The 22062-nt window shown below is 39.9% G+C and overlaps 3 protein-coding genes across 3 annotated transcripts; all 3 read right to left on the reverse strand.

Annotated features, from left to right (window-relative positions):
• Nucleotides 1-3894: 3894 nt before the first annotated feature.
• Nucleotides 3895-6987, reverse strand: LOC106932719 (tripartite motif-containing protein 16-like). The gene has a single exon (XM_088015533.1). The coding sequence runs from the start codon at nt 6477-6479 to the stop codon at nt 4836-4838; it is 1644 nt and encodes a 547-aa protein (XP_087871659.1). The 5' UTR covers nt 6480-6987; the 3' UTR covers nt 3895-4835.
• An 82-nt stretch (nt 6988-7069) lies between these two features.
• Nucleotides 7070-9080, reverse strand: LOC106932721 (uncharacterized). Its single transcript, XM_015011554.2, has one exon. The coding sequence runs from the start codon at nt 9078-9080 to the stop codon at nt 7623-7625; it is 1458 nt and encodes a 485-aa protein (XP_014867040.2). The 3' UTR covers nt 7070-7622.
• A 602-nt stretch (nt 9081-9682) lies between these two features.
• LOC106908099 (E3 ubiquitin/ISG15 ligase TRIM25-like) lies at nt 9683-21517 on the reverse strand. Its single transcript, XM_088015192.1, has 5 exons — nt 21373-21517; nt 16004-20568; nt 15317-15418; nt 15065-15155; nt 9683-13680 (listed from the first exon to the last, which is right to left on the reverse strand). Exons 2-5 carry the CDS (start codon nt 17867-17869, stop codon nt 12509-12511), a joined length of 3231 nt encoding a protein of 1076 aa, XP_087871318.1. The 5' UTR covers nt 17870-20568; nt 21373-21517; the 3' UTR covers nt 9683-12508.
• Between the last annotated feature and the right edge of the window lie 545 nt (nt 21518-22062).

The raw sequence follows: 22062 nt of genomic DNA on the forward strand, positions 1-22062 counted from the left end.
ACAAGTAAGACAGTGAATAAAGATGTGTGTGAGTTGGTGTCAGGGCGACAGGTCGCGCTAGACGTTATCTTGACCGACAACATAAAAAAAAAATCGGTCCTGTACTATTTTTATCCGTGAAATTACAATCATATTAACATCGACTATTTAGTCGCATTTTATGCGGTTTAGTTAATATTCACCGTGAATCCAGATCCCACCACAAATTAAGCAGATAAATGCATCTACATTTTTCTCGTAGTGACAAAAACCACCCCAATAACTTTTAATAAATTAAATTAAGCGACTTCACTTAAATTAGTGTCACTTCACCCGCTGGGGTCTGAAAGCACTTCCTCCTGGTTCCCATCTGCAGAAAAATCTGCGCTAATTCATCAGTCAGTTGGATCTGTCTGATCCAAACAGATCAACTGAACTCAGAGTGTTTTACCCTGCGCGGTCCGGTGTGCGCTTTTACCAGGATTTTTTATTTATTTATTTATTTATTTATTTTTTTTTTTTGCGTGTTTCGCTTCTCCGAAACGGACAGATGTTACGTCTGCAGCTCCTCCAGAGCGCCGCTCTCCTGGGTAACGTGAACCCAGAAGGCTCCATTTGTTAAACCCGCTGGATGAGTTACTTCCAGCGGTTTCTAATTCTTCACAGTCCGCAGTGGTTGAGCAGCGGACTGCGCATGTTACAGTCTAATTAACTTTTGCATCGTCATTTATTTCCTCAAGATAAACTGCCGGCTCCTCAAATGGATTAACACAACGTTGCATTCTCTTTAGTTTTCTCTGGTCTGTAATGGAGACTTGAATTTTACACGCCATTTCAACCAAAGGTTTGTAATGCGCTTCCTAACCATTTTTTATTTGTAAGTATTGATGTTATTTTTTAGCCACGTGTCTGTCTCTGCTAATGACATCTTCAATACGTTTTTTAATCCCAGGCTTAGTTTATGGACTGAACAGACAGAAACAGTTACCATTATACATTTTGAACTGTTGATTTTATTTTTGAACCATTTTTTAAATTGTAAAATGTTGATTTTATTTTTGAACCATTTTTTTATTTTAAAGTGTTGATTTTATTTTTGAACCATTTTTTTAATTGTGAAGTGATGGTGTTATTTTTGAACCATTTTTTATTTTAAAGTGTTGATTTTATTTTGAACCATTTTTTTTATTGTAAAGTGTTGATGTTATTTTTGAAACCTTATTTATTTTGAAGTGTTGATTTTATTTTTGAACCCTTGTTTATTGTGAAGTGTTGATTGTTTGAAAGACCTTAGACATGAATTGCCCCATACGGGGTTTGAACCAGCGACCTCAGCATTACCAGCACGGTGCTCTAACCTGCTGAGCTAACTCACCTACCTTACAAACTGTTGAGTTTCCATGGATTTAAGAAGAACTTACATGATCTTACCACAATGGAGATTTGATAAAAGTGCTTATATTCTAATGTTTTTCAAAACAACATACATCATATTTTATTTTCCAGAGATTTTGTATTTTGAAGTGTTGATATTATTTTTGAACCAAGTTTAATTTTCAAGTGATTGTATTTCAGAGATATTTTTTTATTTAATGTCAATTTCATTTTTGAACCATCTTTTATTTATAATTATTGGTTTTATTTTTTAACAATTTAACCAATTCTCTGTAGAACCATTTGTCTCTGCTAATGACATCTTTAATAATTTTTTTTGATCCCAGGCTTAGTTTATGGACTGTAATGTGAAATTAGGCACAAGTATAAGTTTGACAGTTTGTTCACCAAGTTACTGTGCTCTCTGAGATGATCTGTAAGTATTTGACACTGTTCCATGCCCATTGTTGACATTAGTCTCTAACAAAATTTGGATCATCTACCAGGAACACCACAAAGAGCATGAGTTTCTGTAGTGTAGTGGTTATCATGTCTGCTTTACACGCAAAAGGTCTTTGGTTCGAAACCAGACAGAAACAGATTTTGTTTTTTTTTCTATTCATCACAGGTGTTTACTAAAGGTCAACAAGAGTTCTGTGGTGTCATGGTCTGTTCTCAGAATCCAGGCATCTGAGTGCAAACCTCAGTTGAAGTTTTCATGTGTTGCATCTCACATCATCAACTTTGGAACCTCACACTGAAACAAAGCAGAGAAGTTCAGTTCCTGTAGTGTAGAGGTTATCATGTTTGCTTTACACGCAAAAGGTTTCTGGTTCAAAACCAGACAGAAAAAGATTTAGTTTTTTTTCTATTCATCACAGGTGTTTACTAAAGGTCAACAAGGATCTGTGGTGTCATGGTCTATACTCAGAATCCAGGCATCTGAGTGCAAACTTCAGTTGAAATTTTCATGCGTTGCATCTCACATCATCAACTTTGGAACCTCAAACTGAAACAACTCAGAGAAGTTCAGTTCCTGTAGTGTAGAGGTTATCATGTTTGCTTTACACGCAAAAGGTCTCTGGTTCAAAACCAGACAGAAACAGATTTTGCATGTTCTATTCATCACAGGTGTTTACTAAAGGTCAACAAGGGTTCTGTGGTGTCATGGTCTGTACTCTGAATCCAGGCATCTGAGTGCAAACCTCAGTTGAAATTTTCATGCGTTGCATCTCACATCATCAACTTTGGAACCTCAAACTGAAACAAAGCAGAGAAGTTCAGTTCCTGTAGTGTAGTGGTTATCATGTTTGCTTTACACGCAAAAGGTCTCTGGTTCAAAACCAGACAAACAGTTTTTGTAGGTTATGCATCTCTTGGGGTGCAGTGAGACAAGAGCCTTCCTCTTTGGTGATGGTTCATTTGCCAATCGACTTCAATGTAGGCTTCTTTGAAATCGAAGCTACTTTACTTCAATTACCAATTGGCAGTTCTATGGCGTAATGCACTTGTCAAACTCAAGGCCCGCGGGCCACACAAACTACATTTCAACCAAAGGTTTGTAATGCGCTTCCTAATCAGACGCTCCAAAGCGTCCGGTCTATAACTCTTCAACACGCTGTCAGCTCCCGGTCAGAAAGACGCATTTAGTTCAGAGACCATGAGATGATATTCAGAAAGGATTTTTTAAATTAATTGATTTCAGTTGCCTCTGAGACTAAATCTTTGCGTAAAGTCTATAATGTCTGCCCATGTGACTTGTTTTTATTATTTGTTTGCTTACCTTTAAACACTGATTTAAATATTGTAATTTTTAAACTGAGCAGTAATTTTACATTCATGGAAACTCAAATGTAATATTTAAAACTTCAATACATAAAATCAGTTATTTAACAATATAAGGTGGTGTTTAATTTATTTTTAACATTGTATTTTTATACATTCATGCTGGGGCTGCCCAAGTCTAGTTTTCCAGAACTACCATCTGCAGCTTTAGATGGTTCCTTCTCTAACACACCTGGACCATAGAATCACAATAAGCTTCTACAGAACTGAATGAGGGAAGTCAACCTTTTGTCTGGGTGTGTTTTAGCAGGGATGCCCTCCTGATTTGTACCGTCAATGTGGCCCATTGAGGGTGGCCAATATGCTGAAGTGGCCCTCGGTGAAATAGAGTTTGACACCCCTGTTCTACAATATCCATTCTGCCAGTTTCAGTACTAGCTGTCAATTTCTCTTTTCCTGCTTCCACCTGTCCTGTTGCAGCACTTCAGACATAACATTAATCTCAATTTACTCTGAGATTTTGTCTCAGAGTAAAGTTTGTCTCTAAAATCAAAATGTAGATACAAAATCTAATTTGGATCTGTGTAGTTTTATCCATAAGCTGGTATTTATAAGTCTAATCAATAAAAAAGAAAGCAGCAGTGAGCGATAGATGCACAGCGTTTTTTAAAAACATTTCCTGAAAACAGCAGGAAGCATAATCTCATTGTAACTTTTAAATATTTTCTCAAGAGCATTTATTAATAAACCCTCATATCACCTCAATGTTTGGCTTTATTACCTTGGCATCATCCAGTACAGCAGAAATAGACGGCACCCATATAGGTTATGTTTGCTTCACACTCTACACACATCAGTCAATTTAATTCAGTTTAATAAAATAACACTGATTCACAACAAATCTTAAGGCAAGTTACAGAACAGATTCCAATCATATTCAGGAATACTGTGTTCAGACTGAACTGAAACAGATTCAGTTACAAACATTGCAGTTAATTTCAGCTTAATAAGGCAGCTGACATGTGAATTTGTAGCAATCCTTCATGATGAGGATGCATTTGGCAAAAGTGAAAAGATAAAACTCCTTTTCCTCCTTTAAATAAATATCCAGCACAGCAGTGGCTGGGGGTTCAACCAGTGCTGGGGGTGCAGCGTGCCAAAAACACATTGTGGCTTATGAAACTGGAAGTTTTAGCCCACATCAGCAGACCAGTTGCATTCACTGACTTTCATTTGTGTTTGGTAAAAAGGTTACTGAAGTGCTTTTTGTGGGAAAAGATAGAATTCAATTTGTGTACGTAAGAGTCAGTAAGAGAAAAGACAAAACAATGTGCATTTACACAACTTCATGTCCTCATTGTTCTGTGACTCCAGATTTACAGATAAAAGTATATAGTTTTTTGCCTTAAGTGTCTGCATAGTCCAGTCAGTTAAAAATGACAATTAGAATGTCCTTAAATGTTTTTACATTTTAACAATTTTTTTAATGATCTTAATGTAAAATTTATGAATATTAACTGCACTGTTAATATTCTAGTCCTGATGTCATCGTGTCATCAGGATGAGAACAGACGTTATGTTGGGTAACTTGGAAAAATTGTCTCAGTGGGACCTGGGTGCATGGATGCTTAGTGTTAAACTGTTTTAAACTGTTAGTTTGACTAGAAAAAAAGTTTTATTATGTGTGTTCAGTTATTCTATTTAACTGTGATAAACTCAGCAGTTCCTTGATTAAACAGCCAAATCCCAGCATGTAGCGGCTGAGTGAATCTGGTCTGGACTCTGTGGAGGAGAGTCATGGTTTCAGAGACGCTGTAGAAACACAGAATACCTGCTCTGTGGTCCAGATACACTCCTACTCTGGAGGAAGCTGGACGTTTAATGAAAGTACTTACTTTGTTGTGCCAGAATGTACAACATTTACTGCCACAACGTAATGCCCAAGATTTGTCATTAAATCCAAGCTTAGATTCATCTGATCTTCCTGCTCTGCTGATGTCCTTGTATGAAACTGCTACTTCAACTCCTCCCTGACTCCATTCTACCTCCCAGTAACAACGTTCAGTCAGATTCTCTCTACTCAGAACCTGAGACCAATCAGTGAATCTTTCTGGATGATCAGGATAAGACTGTTGCAAGAGCGTTACTTTTCTGTTTCCCTCAGATATTAACATACTGCTGTGTGCTGTGTTTGGATCCAGATTGATTTCTTGTGAATACATTAGGAATTCAGCTCTACTGTTTAGTTCTGGTTCTGACAGTAGAACATCCACCTCAGTGACCATCAGTTCGATGTTTGTCCATGAGTCTCTCAGGACGTCCTGTATTATGTCCCTGAGCTCTGCCACAGCTGCTGTCACGTCCTCAAAGTGTCTCAGAGGACGGATGTTGATGCTGGATGAGTGTGTCGACTCCCTGAGTGCTGGCAGTGAGGGGTAGTTGAGGAGAAACTGGGTGTGATCCTCTGTGTGTGAGAGCTGCTCCAGCTCAGCGTCTTTCCTCTTCAGCTCAGTGATCTCCTGCTCCAGCTTCTCCTGAACATCTTTGACTCGACTCACTTCAGTTTCCTGCTGGGATCTGATCTGCTGCTTCACCTCAGAGCTTCTTTCCTGGAGGAGACGGATCAGCTCAGTGAAGATCTTCTCACTGTCCTCCACTGCTTTATCAGCAGAGACATTGATGGCCTCCACCTCCTGTTGAAGCAGCTTCACATCTTTCTCTTGGTCCTGGATTCTCTGATGGATTTGTTGTTGACACTTCTGGAGCTTCTTCTGCTTCTCAGCTCTTTCTGCTGCAGCTGGCACTGTTTCATGGCCTTTATGTTCATCCATAGAGCAGAGATAACAGATACACTGCTGATCAGTACGACAGAAGATCTTCATCACCTCATCATGACAAGAGCAGATGTTTTGGTGGAGGTTCTTGGAGGGGTTCACCAGTTTGTGTTTCTTCAATCCAGGGATGTCACAGTGAGGTTGGAGGTGATTCTCACAATAAGATATCAAGCAGAACAAGCAGGACTTGACAGCTTTCATCTTCCTCCCAGTGCAGACATCACAGGCCACATCTTCAGGTGCAGCATAGCAGTGATCAGCTGGAGCAGCTTGGAGTCCAGTTTTCTTCAGATCCTCCACCAACTCTGACAGCATGACATTTTTCACCAGTCCAGGCCTCGGTTTGAACTCCTTCCTGCACTGAGGGCAGCTGTAGATTCCCCTCTGATCTTCTCCATCCCAGAAGTCTTTAATACAGTTCATACAGTAACTGTGTCCACACGGAATAGTCACCGGATCCTTCAGAAGGTCCAAACAGATGGAACAAGAATATTTAGATGAATCCATGTTTCTTCCTCGCTGCTCTGCGTACTCAGCAGTTGTCACTTTCTGCTCTTTACAGCACAGCAATTCTACGAAGCCTTGACCTTTAAATGGGAGGAACCAGGAAATAACTTGTCAGACTGTCAGATCTGAACTTTGTCTTGCAAAGAGGGGAGTGGTTCTCTCCATTTGCTTTACGACAGGTCAAAACAAGTTTGAGTTTACAGTAGAAACATACATTTATCTCACCTTCACCTGCTGCCTCCAGAATTATTCAATCAGTTTTAAGGCTTTGTTGTATTTGTCTCAGAATCATTTGTGTGTGTATCATGTTACAGATCGAGTAAAAGGCATTGCTACAGGAAGTCCGTTTCACAGCTTTAACTTGTATACACAACCTGCTGCTCTATGTCTTGGTGGAAAACTCATAATTGGATACCAGTTTCTTCTGCTGAACTATTAAATGGATTATATTAAATGGATGTTTATTTTTACTTTATTTATTTCTATTTAATCACTCAAAGTACCAGAACATTTGCATTCATCGAATTCGTCTTTGTTTTTACATAATTCTCACAAATTAAATCAGTATTTTCAAGTCAAGAACTCAGTAAGGTGAGGTGAGGTAATTTTATTTATACAGCACATTTTCAGCAACAAGTCAATTTAAAGTGCTTTACATGAATTAAAAAGGAAATACAAACAAATGTTCTCAGTACTTTTTAGCCTTTTTACTCAGGTAATATTTTGGATGACTACTTTTACTTGAGTAAAATGTACCAAAATACTCCTAATGGAAATATGGACTTAATGAAAAGTGTGTTTAACACCTGATTTAAGGTTATTGTCAAAAACATACTTTTAATCAGACAAATGGGCCTCATCTGAACACAAATTATTGGATATGACTAATTGAAATTCGAAAACAATTATTTGTATTCAAACATCTATGAAGTGCATTACAAAATGCTGTATTTTAAATAACAAAGTTGGTTGGAAGACCTACATAAGAGACATGTAGAAAGAGGCATTAATTCAGTACAGAACCTGCTGTGGACTACATGAAATTGTCAAAGATTTTTTTTGTGTGTGTGAAGGGAAAACAGGGATTCAGTGAATACAGATGCTTTTAAATTTGGTCCAACGTAAAGATCCTGCAACAGCCAATCACATCTTGGTCCTCTTGGTGTGACACTTAGTACACAGAATCCTGCCATCCACAGGATGACCTTGATATCTATCTACTTCAGATGAAAATGGACGAGCACAGTCCTCGCATTGGTAACACTTGATGTGGTAGTTCTTCCCCAGAGCCACCAGTTTCACAGTTTCTTCACTGCCCGGAGCCGGAACAATGGGTTCTTTACAGGTTTCACACTGAGGAGAGAAACGCTTGTGGTAATCCTGTACGCAGTAGGGCTTGTTGTCTTCACCTGCGATAAATGGGAGTCCATCCAGTGTGCAGGAGCAGGTGTTGCACAGGAAGCATCGGACATGGAAGCACTTTCCCATGGCCTTCAGGATACGGTCAGTGATTTTCTCTCCACATTGAGAGCAGGAAGCCAGGGAAGTCACGTAGCAACGTTTACACTCTGGAGAGCCTTCCTTGACATAGAACTGCATGCCCTGCAGGGGGCGATGACAGCTCTTGCAGCAGAAACAGCTGGGGTGGAAGAGTTTGCCCATTGCCTTCAAAGCTGGCTTAGTGCTGGACAGATCCTTGCCACATTTCCCACAAATCTTTGTTGCAGTGGAGGTGGGAACAGGTGCTGGTTTGTCTTTGTTGAAGTTTTTGATCAGTTTCTTTATGTTTGGAGAGACACCACCAGCTGGGTCTGGGTCTGGACCAGGAGGTAGCGGCACCGATAAAGGTCTGCTCTTCATCCTCTTTTTGTCAGAGGAGGGAAGTGACGCCTTGCTGTCGTCCTCTGTTTTATCATCAGAGACGCTGATGCCCTCCATCTTCTGCTGAAGCAGTTTCACATCTTTCTCTCGGTTCTGAAATCTCTGCTTGAGTTGTTGTCGCATCACCTCAAACTCTGGCTTCTCTGTCCTTTCTGCTGCATTTAGATCTCTTTTATATTTATCAAATAAAATCTTCCTCACCTCATCATGACGAGAGCTGAAGTTCTGCTGGGGCTTCGCTGAAACTTCAACAAGTTTATGTTTACTAAAAGTAGAAGACTCATAATGAGGTTGGATGTGTTTCTCACAAAACGAGGCTAAGCAGACCAGACAGGACTTTACAGCTTTCCTCTTCCTCCCGCTGCAGACATCACACGCCACGTCTTCAGATCCAGTATAGTAGTGACCAGCTGGAGCCGCTTGGAGTCCAATCTTCTTAAGATCCTCCACCAACTCTGCTAACACAATGTTTTTCACCAGGCCAGGCCTCGTTGGGAACTTTTTCCTGCACTGAGGGCAGCTGTAGACTCCTTTTCGATCCTCCCGATCCCAGCAAGATCTGATGCAGTTCATACAGTAGCTGTGTCCACAGGGGATAGTAGCCGGACTCTTCAGGAGATCCAAACAAATACAGCAAGTTAATTTAGCAGAATCCATCTGATCTTTCTGCTGTAGCGTTCCAGTAATACTGTGTGACTCTTCCTTTAGGGAAATGAACATGTAACACGAACCTTTGCTGGAGCTGCAATCAGCCACTCCCATCTGTTTACCTGACAGATGGGAGTGGCTTTTGCTGCTGTTATTGGTATTCTAGAGGACAGAGGTTGTTGTTGTTGCAGAGTGAACTCCATGATAAGGTAGTGGTTACTGAAGAGCTATTGATGGAAAATTACACACCTGATGCTTTAAAATCATTATGATACATCCATCTGTTTAATTTCATTTTAGTCATTGTGTTATAATTGGGGAGATTTACAACAAATGTCTTAAGGTACTTTTTAAAAGACAAACAGACTGAGAACTACATAATCAATCCATTCAGATAGATTCAAATGCAGTAAAATGCATTTCAGTATTTAGAACCTCTTTGATAATATGATTCATTTTCTTGAATGCTGCATGGAAAGTAAAAGCTTATGTGGTTCAGAATTATTATAACGTGTTAAACTAGTTTTCTCTCTATTATTCTAGTATTAATGAGCTGTCCCTCACTGATATGTGTTGCTGCAAATAGTGTCACTTTTTCTCTGAGTAAAGATTAAAGCGTACATTACAATGTCTAAAAGCATTTTTCTGCATGTATTCAAAGAACAGCCATTCAGTTGTGTTTTATGTATTTATTGCAATAATCATCATCAAGAAAGTGTAAAAGTGACATTATTATTCATGGTGATCAAATGCATAACATACAAAATATATACCCAGAAACAACAGAGGAACACAAGGATAAAAATATTTATTTGTTTATATTGAGCAATGCTACCACAATTTTCTTTAACTTTTTGATTTGTATGTTTTCAGGTTCACGAATACAAAAATGGATATACTGTTCTGCTTCTGAAGTCTTGTGAATCTTTTTAATAAAAACAAAAAACTTTTCACTCAACATCAACTTGGTAGATTTCAGTTTTAAATATCAAGCTTGTAGTGTCTGACTGAATACAGTCTGAACATTTCAGTTGAACCCAAATATATCAGAATTTTTCACCCAGTAAAGTTAAGCAATTTTCTGATCTTGTTGATTCATTCCTACAATCAGTTTAATTGAGAATCTCATATTTGTCCAGTAAAATAAAGACTGTCCTGACTGATGATAATTATACTTCTAATTACAGTTCACCTACACATGGATCTGAACAACATTTGATCTGACAAAGCAATAAATGTAAATGTAATTAGTTTAGGAAAATCAAAGTCATCCTCAGCAGTGATAGCCTCCATGGCTGAACAGAATCAGGAAGAGGCAGTACACAAAGCACTCCAACATCAATAAAACAACAAACAAGAAGACAAAATAGACTCATAAATACAGCAGAGGGCTTTAACTGAGATAGCAGATTAATCCAGGAATTTCCAGATATCGTGGCTTAATTAAAAGGCCTTTGAGGGTATTAGACAAATGGGCCACAAAGAAACAAATATATTGTAATCAAGTCATAACGTATTAATAGTGGCATACTTTGCATATTTCATTGATTAATTTTAACTCAACCTAAAATAAACTGTAGTAAATTAGCTTTAGTTCTGGCATATCACACAATATTTAAAAGCAGTACTTATTTACATCATAAAGATAGACTCCTTCAGTCCATCAAGAGGGCTGCTAATATGATGCATTTTATATACTCCGTTACAACTTCTGTCTTTTGATAGCTAATAAGTAGCCTTTACACTAATAGCTAAACAAGAAATTGTCCATTCAAAACAAAAGCATAACAACTCAAACATGAAGTTGACAATAAGTAAAAGTAACTAAAAGTTATTCAGGTCTTATACCTTGTCAGATATTAGTTATTAGTTAACTAATGCACATAATTAGTTATGTGCATTAGTTTGCACATTGTAGTCAATATTTTGTCCACATAGTTCCCAGATACCGCAAATGTTCTTATATTTAATCTTGACTTATTATGTTTGTTCTGTATAAATATTGATAAGATGTAGAACAAAAAAGACTAACTGTCGTAAGAGTGGTGGTGAGGAGAAACGCAGAGACCCAGGTTAAGTTGAAGATGAAGATGATTTTAATAATAATGGTCACAGCAGTCCAAGACAGACGGCATGGCGGAGAAGTTAGCACACAGCTAAAGACCGGTAGCAACTGAATACAAAGACTGAAAACACTTGAGCTAACGCCGACCAGGACTTAATCAGTACAACTGAGACGACGGACAGACGGATGTAGACAAAGACGTACGTTTGACATAGGTTAGAAAAGGACCCGACGAAGAACACAGACAACGGGTGGGACTAAATACACACAGGGTAATCAAGGGAACGAGACACTCCTGGGAACAATCAACGGGGAAGACGCAGAGACAGAGACTCACAGGAAACAGGACCACACAGAAAAAACTCAAAATAAACACACAGAAACATGGATCATCACAGTAACATTATTGAATCTACTCTTAGATTCACACGTTATAATGTTGACTTCCACGGTTGACTTAAAGTTGATTACTTGAGCAAATGACAGATATGATTGACGTTTTATAGTTAAGAATAGTTGAGAAAGTATATTTTGGGCTAATTACAAACTTAATCAATCTGTTATTGTTTGATAAAGTAGCAGCAGTTTTTTTCTTTATTATGGTGTGCTTCAGTTCCTCATAATCCTCATAATTCTCTATCAAAAGCAGTTGTTCATTTGGTGTGAGATATGACATGCAATTTATCTAGTGTGGCATCAATGAATCTGATTGATCTCATTGGTCTGCTGAAGAAATCTGTTCACCTGAATTACTTAAGCCTGGCTCGACGTAGTTGCACGTTCTGAATGTAGCTTAGTCTTTGTGAAACGGATAAAACCAGGATGAACTGATGGCGCTATGTCAAACCTGGTTTTATCTCTTTCCCTGGATTTCGTAATCCCACTTTGTGAAACAGCGCTCTCATCTCTGAGCAGTGAAGCAATGACAACAATTAACTCTCTAAAGAAACTGAAACTAAAATAAATATTTTTAAAAAACTGAACCTCAGATCATTGTTGACTCTAGTTTTAATGAACTTAGTAGAGTCTCCATAAAAGTAAGGCCAAACCCAAATAAGTAACGTTCGAGTGAATCTGGTCTGGACTCTGTGGAAGATAGTCATCGTTTCAGAGAAGCTGTAGAAACATAATACCTGGTGGACCTTATACAACAGTGTTGACAAAGTTGTTACATACTTTGAAACTTTCTACATGACAACATAGTGCTAAGATTTGAAAATGTACATTCCTCAGTCTTTCCCTCTCTGCTGCTGTTCTTGTATAAATAACTTCTCTCCACTCCATCTCCCTGTAACAATGTACAGTGAGATGGTCTCCTCTCAGAACCTGATAATAATCAATAAATCTAGGTCAATAGAAGATCACGGTTCTTCCAATGAAGCCACTTTTCTATTCCCCTCAGATAATAAAATAAATATGTTTGGTATTGTGATTTCTATTTTAATTTCTTGAATTCAGCAGTGGATCCATAATATAGCCAAATCCCAGCATGTAGCGGCTGAGTGAATCTGGTCTGGACTCTGTGGAGGAGAGTCATGGTTTCAGAGATGCTGTAGAAAGACAGAATACCTGCTGTGTGGTCCAGGTACACTCCTATTCTGGAGGAAACTGGACCTGGTACTGGAGTTTTAACTCCACTGTTAAAAAAAGTGTAACTTTCTGTGTCACAGCGTAATGACCAGGACTTGTCATTAAATCCAAATAAACATTCCTTTGACCGTCCTGCTCTGCTGATATTATTGTATGAAACTGCAACATTAACTCCTTCCCCGCTCCACTCCACCTCCCAGTAACAACGTCCAGTCAGACTCTCTTTGCTCAGGACCTGATCACAATTAGTGAATCTGTCTGGATGATCAGGATAAGATTGTTGTTGTTCCATTAATGTTGCTTTACTATTTTCTTGAGATAATAGCAGCTTCCTATTTGCTGTGTTTGGATCCAGAGTGATTTCTTGTAAATATTTTAAAAACCCAGCTTTGTTCTTTGGTTCTAATTCTGATTTTGGTTGTAAAACATCGACCACAGGGATCATCAGTTCGATGTTTGTCCATGTGTCTCTCAGGACGTCCTGTAGTTTGTCTCTGAGCTCTGTCACAGCTGCTGTCACGTCCTCAAAGTGTCCCAGAGGACGGATGTTGATGCTGGATGAGTGTGTCGACTCCCTGAGTGCTGGCAGTGAGGGGTAGTTGAGGAGAAACTGGTTGTGATCCTCTGTGTGTGAGAGCTGCTCCAGCTCAGCGTCTTTCCTCTTCAGCTCAGTGATCTCCTGCTTCAGCTTCTCCTGAACATCTTTGACTCGACTCACTTCAGTTTCCTGCTGGGATCTGATCTGCTGCTTCACCTCAGAGCTTCTTTCCTGGAGGAGACGGATCAGCTCAGTGAAGATCTTCTCACTGTCCTCCACTGCTTTATCAGCAGAGACATTGATGGCCTCCACCTCCTGTTGAAGCAGCTTCACATCTTCCTCTTGGTCCAGGATTCTTTGCTGGATTTGTTGTCGACTCTTCTGGAGCTTCTTCTGCTTCTCAGCCCTTTCTGCTGCAGCTATCTGATTTCCTCGTTGTGCCATTTCACCTCTCAACTCTTCAGTAGTTCCCTTCTGTCCTTCTCAGCAATATATATATGACAAACAATAAGCCAAACTTAGTTAAACTTTTTTACTCACAGAAGTGCAGTAAGTGGACTTGTCGGTTCTTCACCTTCACAGTGATTTTGGCATCCGTGGCGAAGCACCAGGAAATAAGCTCAGAATCTGTTTGAGAAATGGGAGTGGTTATCACTGCATTTTCCAATCCAGGTGCAAGAGCAGCTTGAATGCAGTATTAGCCTACAACACAGGCAACTTCATTTTTAACCCCCAGGTTTATTTTTTAAGTTTTAGCTGAAACATATTTATTATCTATATATCATCTGTGAATAAATTGTTGATGTACAATTGGATGAAGTATTTTAATTCCCTTGCACACTTGTCAGTCTTGTGAGAGCAAATAGGAGACACATTCAATACTTGAAATATGAGTCACGTTGTCTTCAACCTGTTAAACTGGTTGGAGTACTACTGATATGTTGCTGTGACAAACCTCTTCATCTTGGGCAAATAGGTGTATTAATGTTTTTTTCCAGGTCAGACCTTGGTACGAAACCCTAACTGCGCTGAGAGAGAGTGGATTCTCCTCTGATCTTCTCCATTGTAGATGTCTTTAATGCAGTTCCTACAGTAGCTGCAGTGGTGCAGTTGGTAGCACTGTTGCCTCGCAGTAAGAAGGTCCCGGGGTCTTTCTGCACTGAGTTTGCATGTTCTCCCTGTGCATGGTGGGTTTTCTCTGGGTACTCCGGCTTCCTCCCACAGGAGAGACAGCAGGCACAAATTGTGACACCGCACCTACTAATGGCATTTCCGGTGGCAGGTGTCATTATGCGCCACAAGTGCCACTGTTTTCAGGGCTAGCTGTCAGTGTTGTCACTGACTTCGGCTGACTTTGGCTGACCTCGGCACCTAGTACTGGCACTTCCTCTGACACCTGCCGTTATTGGTCTCTGTTACGACTGGCTCAAGATCATAACAAAACAGGAAACCATGCAGGGGTTAAAGTGTAGAAAAGTGAATATTTATTAACAAAAACAACAATGGATTGTGGATATCAGTATCAGTGGTGTAATGGAAATGCTTTAATGTGTTGTATGAGTGCATATGGAAGTGTTGAAGTGCAAAAACAAAGACAAACGCATATGTGCAAAACGGAGGGGAGCTGAGGCCTGGTAACAAACACCACAAGTGTCAATCGGCAGAGTGGACGCTGAAGGCGACCCAGAAGACGGAGACAGCCAGGTCCAAGTACTCTGCACTCCCAATCAATGGATCAGAGACTCCTGCAAAGGGGAGGAGCACAAAGACACAAAAGCAACACCTGCAGCCCAGCCTACAAGGCCCAGGGCTGTAACAGTCACAAGTGCCACTGTTTTTGGGGCTAGCAGTCAGTGTTGTCACTGCCTTCGGCTGACTTCGACACCTTCAAAGGGTTGCTGCGACCTCCACTCTCCAGTTGACCAAAGTCTCTGTCCTTTCTGCTGTTGGATCTCTTCAGGAGATCCAAACAGATACAGCAAGTTAATTTAGCAGAATCCATCTGATCTTTCTGCTGCAGCGTTCCAGTAATACTGTGTGACTCTTCCTTTAGGGAAATGAACATGTTACACGTGCCTTTGCTGGAGCTGCAATCAGCCACTCCCATCTGTTTACCTGACAGATGGGAGTGGCTTTTACTGCTGTTATTGGTATTCTAGAGGACAGAGGTTGTTGTTGCAGAGTGAACTCCATGATAAGGTAGTGCTTACTGAAGAGCTATTGATGGAAAATTACACACCTGATGCTTTAAAATCATTATGATACATCCATCTGTTTAATTTCATTTTAGTCATTGTGTTATCATTGGGGAGATTTACAACAAATGTCTTAAGGTACTTTTTAAAAGACAAACAGACTGAGAACTACATAATCAATCCATTCAGCAGATTCAAATGCAGTAAAATGCATTTCAGTATTTAGAACCTCTTTGATATTATGATTAATTATCTTGAAGATTGCATGGGGAAAAAAGTTATATAATTAAAACATGTTAAACCAGTTTTCTCTCTGTTACTCTTACATTAATGAGCTTTCCCTCAGAGTTATGCGTCCTGTCTTGCTAAAATCTCTGCCCAGTTCAACTTTGGATCTTTTCTTTGTGTGGACTGCACACTGCAGCAGTTGGTAGCACTGTTGCCTCGCAGCAAGAAGGTCCTGGGTTTGATTCCCGGCCCAGGGTCTTTCTGCATGGAGTTTGCATGTTCTCTCTGTGCATGCTGGGTTTTCTCTGGGTACTCCGGTTTCCTCCCACAGGTGTGAATATGTCACTGGTTCATTAATTCTGTTGTGATTCTATTTGACTTTAATGAACTCAGCAGAATCTGCCTCATCAAACAGCCGGATCCCAGCATGTAGCGGCTGAGTGAATCTGGTCTGGACTCTGTGGAGGAGAGTCATGGTTTCAGAGACGCTGTAGAAAGACAGAATACCTGCTCTGTGGTCCAGGTACACTCCTATTCTGGAGGAAACTGGACCTGGTACTGGAGTTTGAACTTTGTTGTGATGGAAAGTGTAACTGTTTCTGGCGCAATATAATGACCAAGATTTGTTATTGAATCCAAATGCACACTTATCTGACCTTCCTTCTCTGCTGATGTTCTTGTATGAAACTGCTACATGAACTCTTTCTCCTCTCCACTCCACCTCCCAGTAACAACGTCCAGTCAGACTCTCTCTACTCAGAACCTGATTATAATCAGTAAATCTGTCGGGATCACTGAAATGGTACCGCAATACAGAAGATGAGGGAAGTTTTGATGTTACTTTTCTATTTCCATCTGATAAAAAAAGCTTCCTGTGTGTTGTGTCTGGATCCAGAGTGACATTTTGTGAATATTTTAAGAATTCAGCTCTGGTTTTTGGTTCTGGTTCTGACAGTAGAACGTCCACTTCAGTGACCTTCAGTGAGATGTTTGTTCTTGTGTCTGTAGGAATGTCCTGTACTTTATCTCTGGTCTTTCGTTCTGGTTCTGACAGTGAACCCTCAACCTTAGTGACCTTCAGTTTGATGTTTGTTCCAGTGTCTCTCAGGACGTCCTGTAGTTTGTCCCTGAGCTCTGACACAGCTGCTGTCACGTCCTCATAGTATCTCAGAGGACGGATGTTGATGCTGGATGAGTGTGTCGACTCCCTGAGTGCTGGCAGTGAGGGGTAGTTGAGGAGAAACTGGGTGTGATCCTCTGTGTGTGAGAGCTGCTCCAGCTCAGCGTCTTTCCTCTTCAGCTCAGTGATCTCCTGCTCCAGCTTCTCCTGAACATCTTTGACTCGACTCACTTCAGTTTCCTGCTGGGATCTGATCTGCTGCTTCACCTCAGAGCTTCTTTTCTGGAGGAGACGGATCAGCTCAGTGAAGATCTTCTCACTGTCCTCCACTGCTTTATCAGCAGAGACATTGATGGCCTCCACCTCCTGCTGAAGCAGCTTCACATCTTTCTCTTGGTCCTGGATTCTCTGATGGATTTGTTGTCGACTCTCCTGGAGCTTCTTCTGCTTCTCAGCTCTTTCTGCTGCAGCTGGGACTGTTTCATGGCCTTTATGTTCATCCAAAGTACAGAGATAACAGATACACTGCTGATCAGTTCGACAGAAGATCTTCATCACCTCATCATGACGGGAGCAGATCCTCTGCTGAAGCTTAGTAGAAACTTCAACCAGATTATGTTTTTTAAACGTAGGTGATTCATAATGAGGTTGAAGGTGATTTTGGCAGTAAGAAGCCAAGCAAACCAGACAGGACTTGACAGCTTTCATCTTCCTCCCAGTGCAGAAATCACAGGCCACATCTTCAGGTCCAGCATAGCAGTGATCAGCTGGAACAGCTTGGAGTCCGGTCTTCTTCAGCTCCTCCACAAAATCAGCTAACATGATGTTTTTCTCCAGTCCAGGCCTCGGTATGAACTCTTTCCTGCACTGAGGGCAGCTGTGGATTCTTCTCTGATCTTCTCCATCCCAGTGGTCATTAATACAATTTATACAGTAGCTGTGTCCACAAGGAATAGTCACCGGATCCTTCAGTTGATCCAAACAGATGGAACAGGAGAACTTAACTGACTCTGTCTGATTTTGTCTCTGTGCCATTTCACCTTGGAACGTCGGTAGTATTTCTTTCCTGTTTTGCAAATAGATGTGCTGCAGAAGAAGCCAAATCAGAATTTGCTTATTTCTCATTGAACTTCAGCAGGTTGACTTGTCAGCTCTTCAACTTGGCAATGCAGTCAGTTGGATTGTGTCTGAGCTATATATGAAAGAACCAGGAAACAAACTGTTAAACTGCCTTTTTTTCAAGATGGGAGTGGTGACATACCATATTTCAATCCAGGCGAAAGATCAGTTTAAATCTGCTGCATGAGCATAAACTTGAGCCAACTCCATCTGCAATCTTTATACTTGACTGTCAAACAAATTTACCTAACTTCCTTGGGTAACTTTGGGTATGATCTAATGAAATGCTGAACAGGTTTTGGAAACGTTTATCTGTGTTGTGTGAGGAAGGTAAACAAGACACAGATTTCATGCTTAAAATACTTGTCATGTTTTTAACCTGCTAAACTGGTTGGTTTTCTATAGGAAACACAAACATGTGAATTTCAGCTTTGATTTGAGTATGAGCTTATCTTAAGGCTCTCCCTATTCTCTTTTAATTCAAGAAATAAATATCAGTTTTTCAACCCATTAAGTCACTGAGAAACACTCAGTGACTTATAAGATCTTTATAAGATCTTTATTTGCAGAGTAGATTGAAATTATCCGAGACAAAGAATTCATTGCAAGGTCAAATTATAAAAGAGGTAGTTAAGCAAAGATTATAGACAGAACATTTAGGAAATTATACATAATATATAAATCCTAGACTGTTCAAGAAATTCACAAATAAAGAAACAAAACTGTAATTTTCAGATTATCAGTTGCTACTATTTTCTCCCTTTTTGACCAGAAGGATGCAGCTACTATACGGCTTTTTACTAATGAGTTTCAAAAGTCTGAACCTCAGCATGATGAAAACGATAACAAGCTCAAGACCAAAGTGACATTATGAGTGACGATGAAAGAGAAACTGAGGAAGAGTGTGTGAAGCCGGAGAAGCCTGCAGGATATTATGGGAAGACACAAACCGCCAGCGCACCTTATCAACAACCGCATTCCCCAAAGCACATCATGCATGTGGTGCACAAAACCAACACGATGCACCTGACCCACATAAATACAGGACGCATGCGTGTGATGCACTTGGCATATAGAAAAAGCAGCGTTGCACCTGACGGTCGGTTCCTAAGCAGTAGTAGGTGTCTAGTCTTTTTGAGAAATATTTAAATGACATTTAGCTGTTTAAAAGTCTGTTTATTTTTAGTTATTTTTATCTAGTCACAGTCACTTTTAGCTTACTGGTTAAGCACCAGCCAGCATATGAACAAAAGAGTAAGCTAAAAATTAGTTTTTTGTTTAGGATGTAAAGGCACCCACCCCCACAGAAGCAAACAGACATTTTTTCCAAACTCTGATTGATGATAAATTTATCATTTTCAAACATTTTCTTAGATATTGGTTTTAATCAAATTTTTGTTTCTTGACCTTTCAGTTTTAAAGATATGAAGGGCATTCTAAGTCAAATTTATTATTATTATTATTATTATTATTATTATTATTATTATTATTATTATTATTATTATAAATGGGGAAAAATATATATAATTGACATTCAGCATCATAAAGGCAGAAACTGCAGATTTTAATAACATTTTTAAAGCACACAAATGTCATTAAAACATTTTACTTCTACAAAACTTTGCAATGTTAGTTACATCAATTAATGTTCACACATCTACTGACCTGGAAATTAGTTAATGCCTATAATTAGGAGAGATGTGAAATAATCACCAATAATCTACACCTGATTGTAGTTAACAATAATAGAGGAATCTCAGGGAGAATCCAACTCCACTGACTAAATCTGAGCCCAGCCACCTCAGATCACTGCTGACTATTTCATCTTAATGAACTCAGCAGAGGAGCTATGATAAATATAAACCCCAGCATGAAGCGGCTGAGTGAATCTGGTCTGGACTCTGTGGAGGAGAGTCATGGTTTCAGAGACGCTGTAGAAAGACAGAATACCTGCTCTGTGGTCCAGGTACACTCCTATTCTGGAGGAGACTGGACCTGGTACTGGAGTGTCGGTGTCAATGTGCCAAAATGTGTAACTTTCTCTGTCACAGCGTAATGACCAAGATTTATCATTAAGTCCAAATAAACATTCCTTTGATCTTCCTGCTCTGCTGATGTTCTTGTATGAAACGGCAACATAAACTAATCTTCCTCTTCACTCCACCTCCCAGTAACAACGACCAGTCAGACTCTCTCTGCTCAGGACCTGAAACCAAAAACCAGTGAATCTGTCTGGATGATCAGGATGAGACTGTTGTTCTTCCATTCTTGTAACTTTTCTGTTCCCCTCAGACAATAACAGAAACCTGTTGACAGTGTTTGGATCCAGAGTGATTTCTTGTAAATATTTTAAGAACTCATCTCTGCCCTTTGGTTCTGGTTCTGCTGCAGCTGGGACTGCTTCATGCCCTTTAAGTTCAGCCATAGTGCAGAAATAGCAGATACACTGCTGATCAGTACGACGGAAGATCTTCATCACCTCATCATAACGAGGGCAGATGCTCTCCTAGAGCTTAGCAGAAACCTGGAGCAGTTGGGGCAAGTTGGAGTCTTTTTCAGATTTTCCACCAGGACTCAGTATGAACTCTTTCCTTCACTGAGGACAGGTGTGGTTTCTCATTTGATCTTCCCAGAAGTAGAGAAGTTTGTTCATGCCTTCATCATCTGCAGACTTGATTACTGTAATGAGCTTTTCTTTGGGATTCCTAGGAAAAACATACAGAAATTACAGTAAGAACAGAACAGTGCTGTCAGGACCCTGATGAGAGTACCTTGACATGAAACACATCATTTCCGTTCTTCATTCTCTCCATTGATTTCCTGTCCCTGCTAATATCTACAAAATTTCCCTTTTTTTACTGTCTACATGGGAATGCACCATTTTACTTAAAGTAAGTTTGGTCTTGATTACTGGATTTTTACTTACAGTAAGAAACACTGAGGGGAATGGCCAAGTGTGGGGCTAAATTGAGGGTGGAAGTGCACCTCTGATCAGGACCAAAGAAACAGTTGACATCTTAGAGACTTTATCATATTTAGTGACTTTTCAGACCCTCTTTTTCAAAAGAGCCACTAGCAAAACTCAAGCCACGTTTCTGTTATTTAAGACTTTTATGACGACGTGTGAAAGCTCCAATAAGTCTTCAGAAACTGTCCTGAGTGAGCAGTTCGGGTTGCAGTGAATCCCTCCCACTGAGACTGCAGTCAGTCTCAGTCAGCTGTCCTGCAGCAAACCGCCTGCAGGACATGCATGAATGGAAACTCATTCTACTCTGTGTCCACATTGCAAATGAATCACATATATGAGCAAAGCTGAGAAAAGTCACTAATACTCACTATGCTCGCTATCCAAATCCACACTAACAACAGAGGCTTGTCTGAGTTAGACGGTTTAATAACCAAATGCAGTGCTGTGTGACAGACATCAACCAAGCTGTAATGTTCTCAACAACTCTGAATGTCTCAGGTTTTTCTTCCTTTTAGCAGTCAAACTCCAGTTTGTTACTTACTGATCTGCAGCAGTTTGTGAGATCAACTCAGTGATTCTACTGATCTTAAAGCTTTCAGAGTGACACGAAGGAACCAGGAAATGCAGCGGCAGAGCTGAACTCGGTGTTTGAACACAATGGAGGAGCTTAACCGCAGCTGCGGTTGGGCGGGGCAACTTATCTGCTAAGACTTCAGACTGCTGCTGCATTTCTCGCGTTTTAAACATTTTACTTCAGACTTTGGTCTCCAGTTGATAATTTTCTGTATATTTATTTTTATACAGCATGACACGTCCGTCCAATCCGTCAACTTCAGCTTATTAGTAAAATTAGTTAAAAACTTTTCTTTCTAAGAAAACCCAACAGATTACATCAAGCAATTGACTTGTAGCAATAACTCCTCATTAATGAGCATTTAACAACCGACTGTTGATTGCATTGTGCTGCTGGATTTGCAGAAATCTCTCTGAGCGTATATGTAGTGACAGCAAACAGGAAAACTCATAGAGATAAACCTCCAGGGGAACCAGAACTGGTCTAGGAGTGCCTTCTCTGTGAAAGACAAGTAAGAAGTTAATGGCTGCATTAGCCTCCTTTAGCTTTCAGCTAAAGCTAGCATGCTATCGACCTTTACATGGCAAATTTTATCTGCAATAGCTAACATGCTAATTTTACCACTGGCTGTAAAGTGAAATGTTGAAGTGGTGTCTG

This window comes from Poecilia mexicana, unplaced genomic scaffold (assembly GCF_051168715.1).
Source record: "Poecilia mexicana isolate PSO_F unplaced genomic scaffold, ASM5116871v1 scaffold_18, whole genome shotgun sequence".
In the NCBI taxonomy this organism is placed as follows: domain Eukaryota; kingdom Metazoa; phylum Chordata; class Actinopteri; order Cyprinodontiformes; family Poeciliidae; genus Poecilia; species Poecilia mexicana.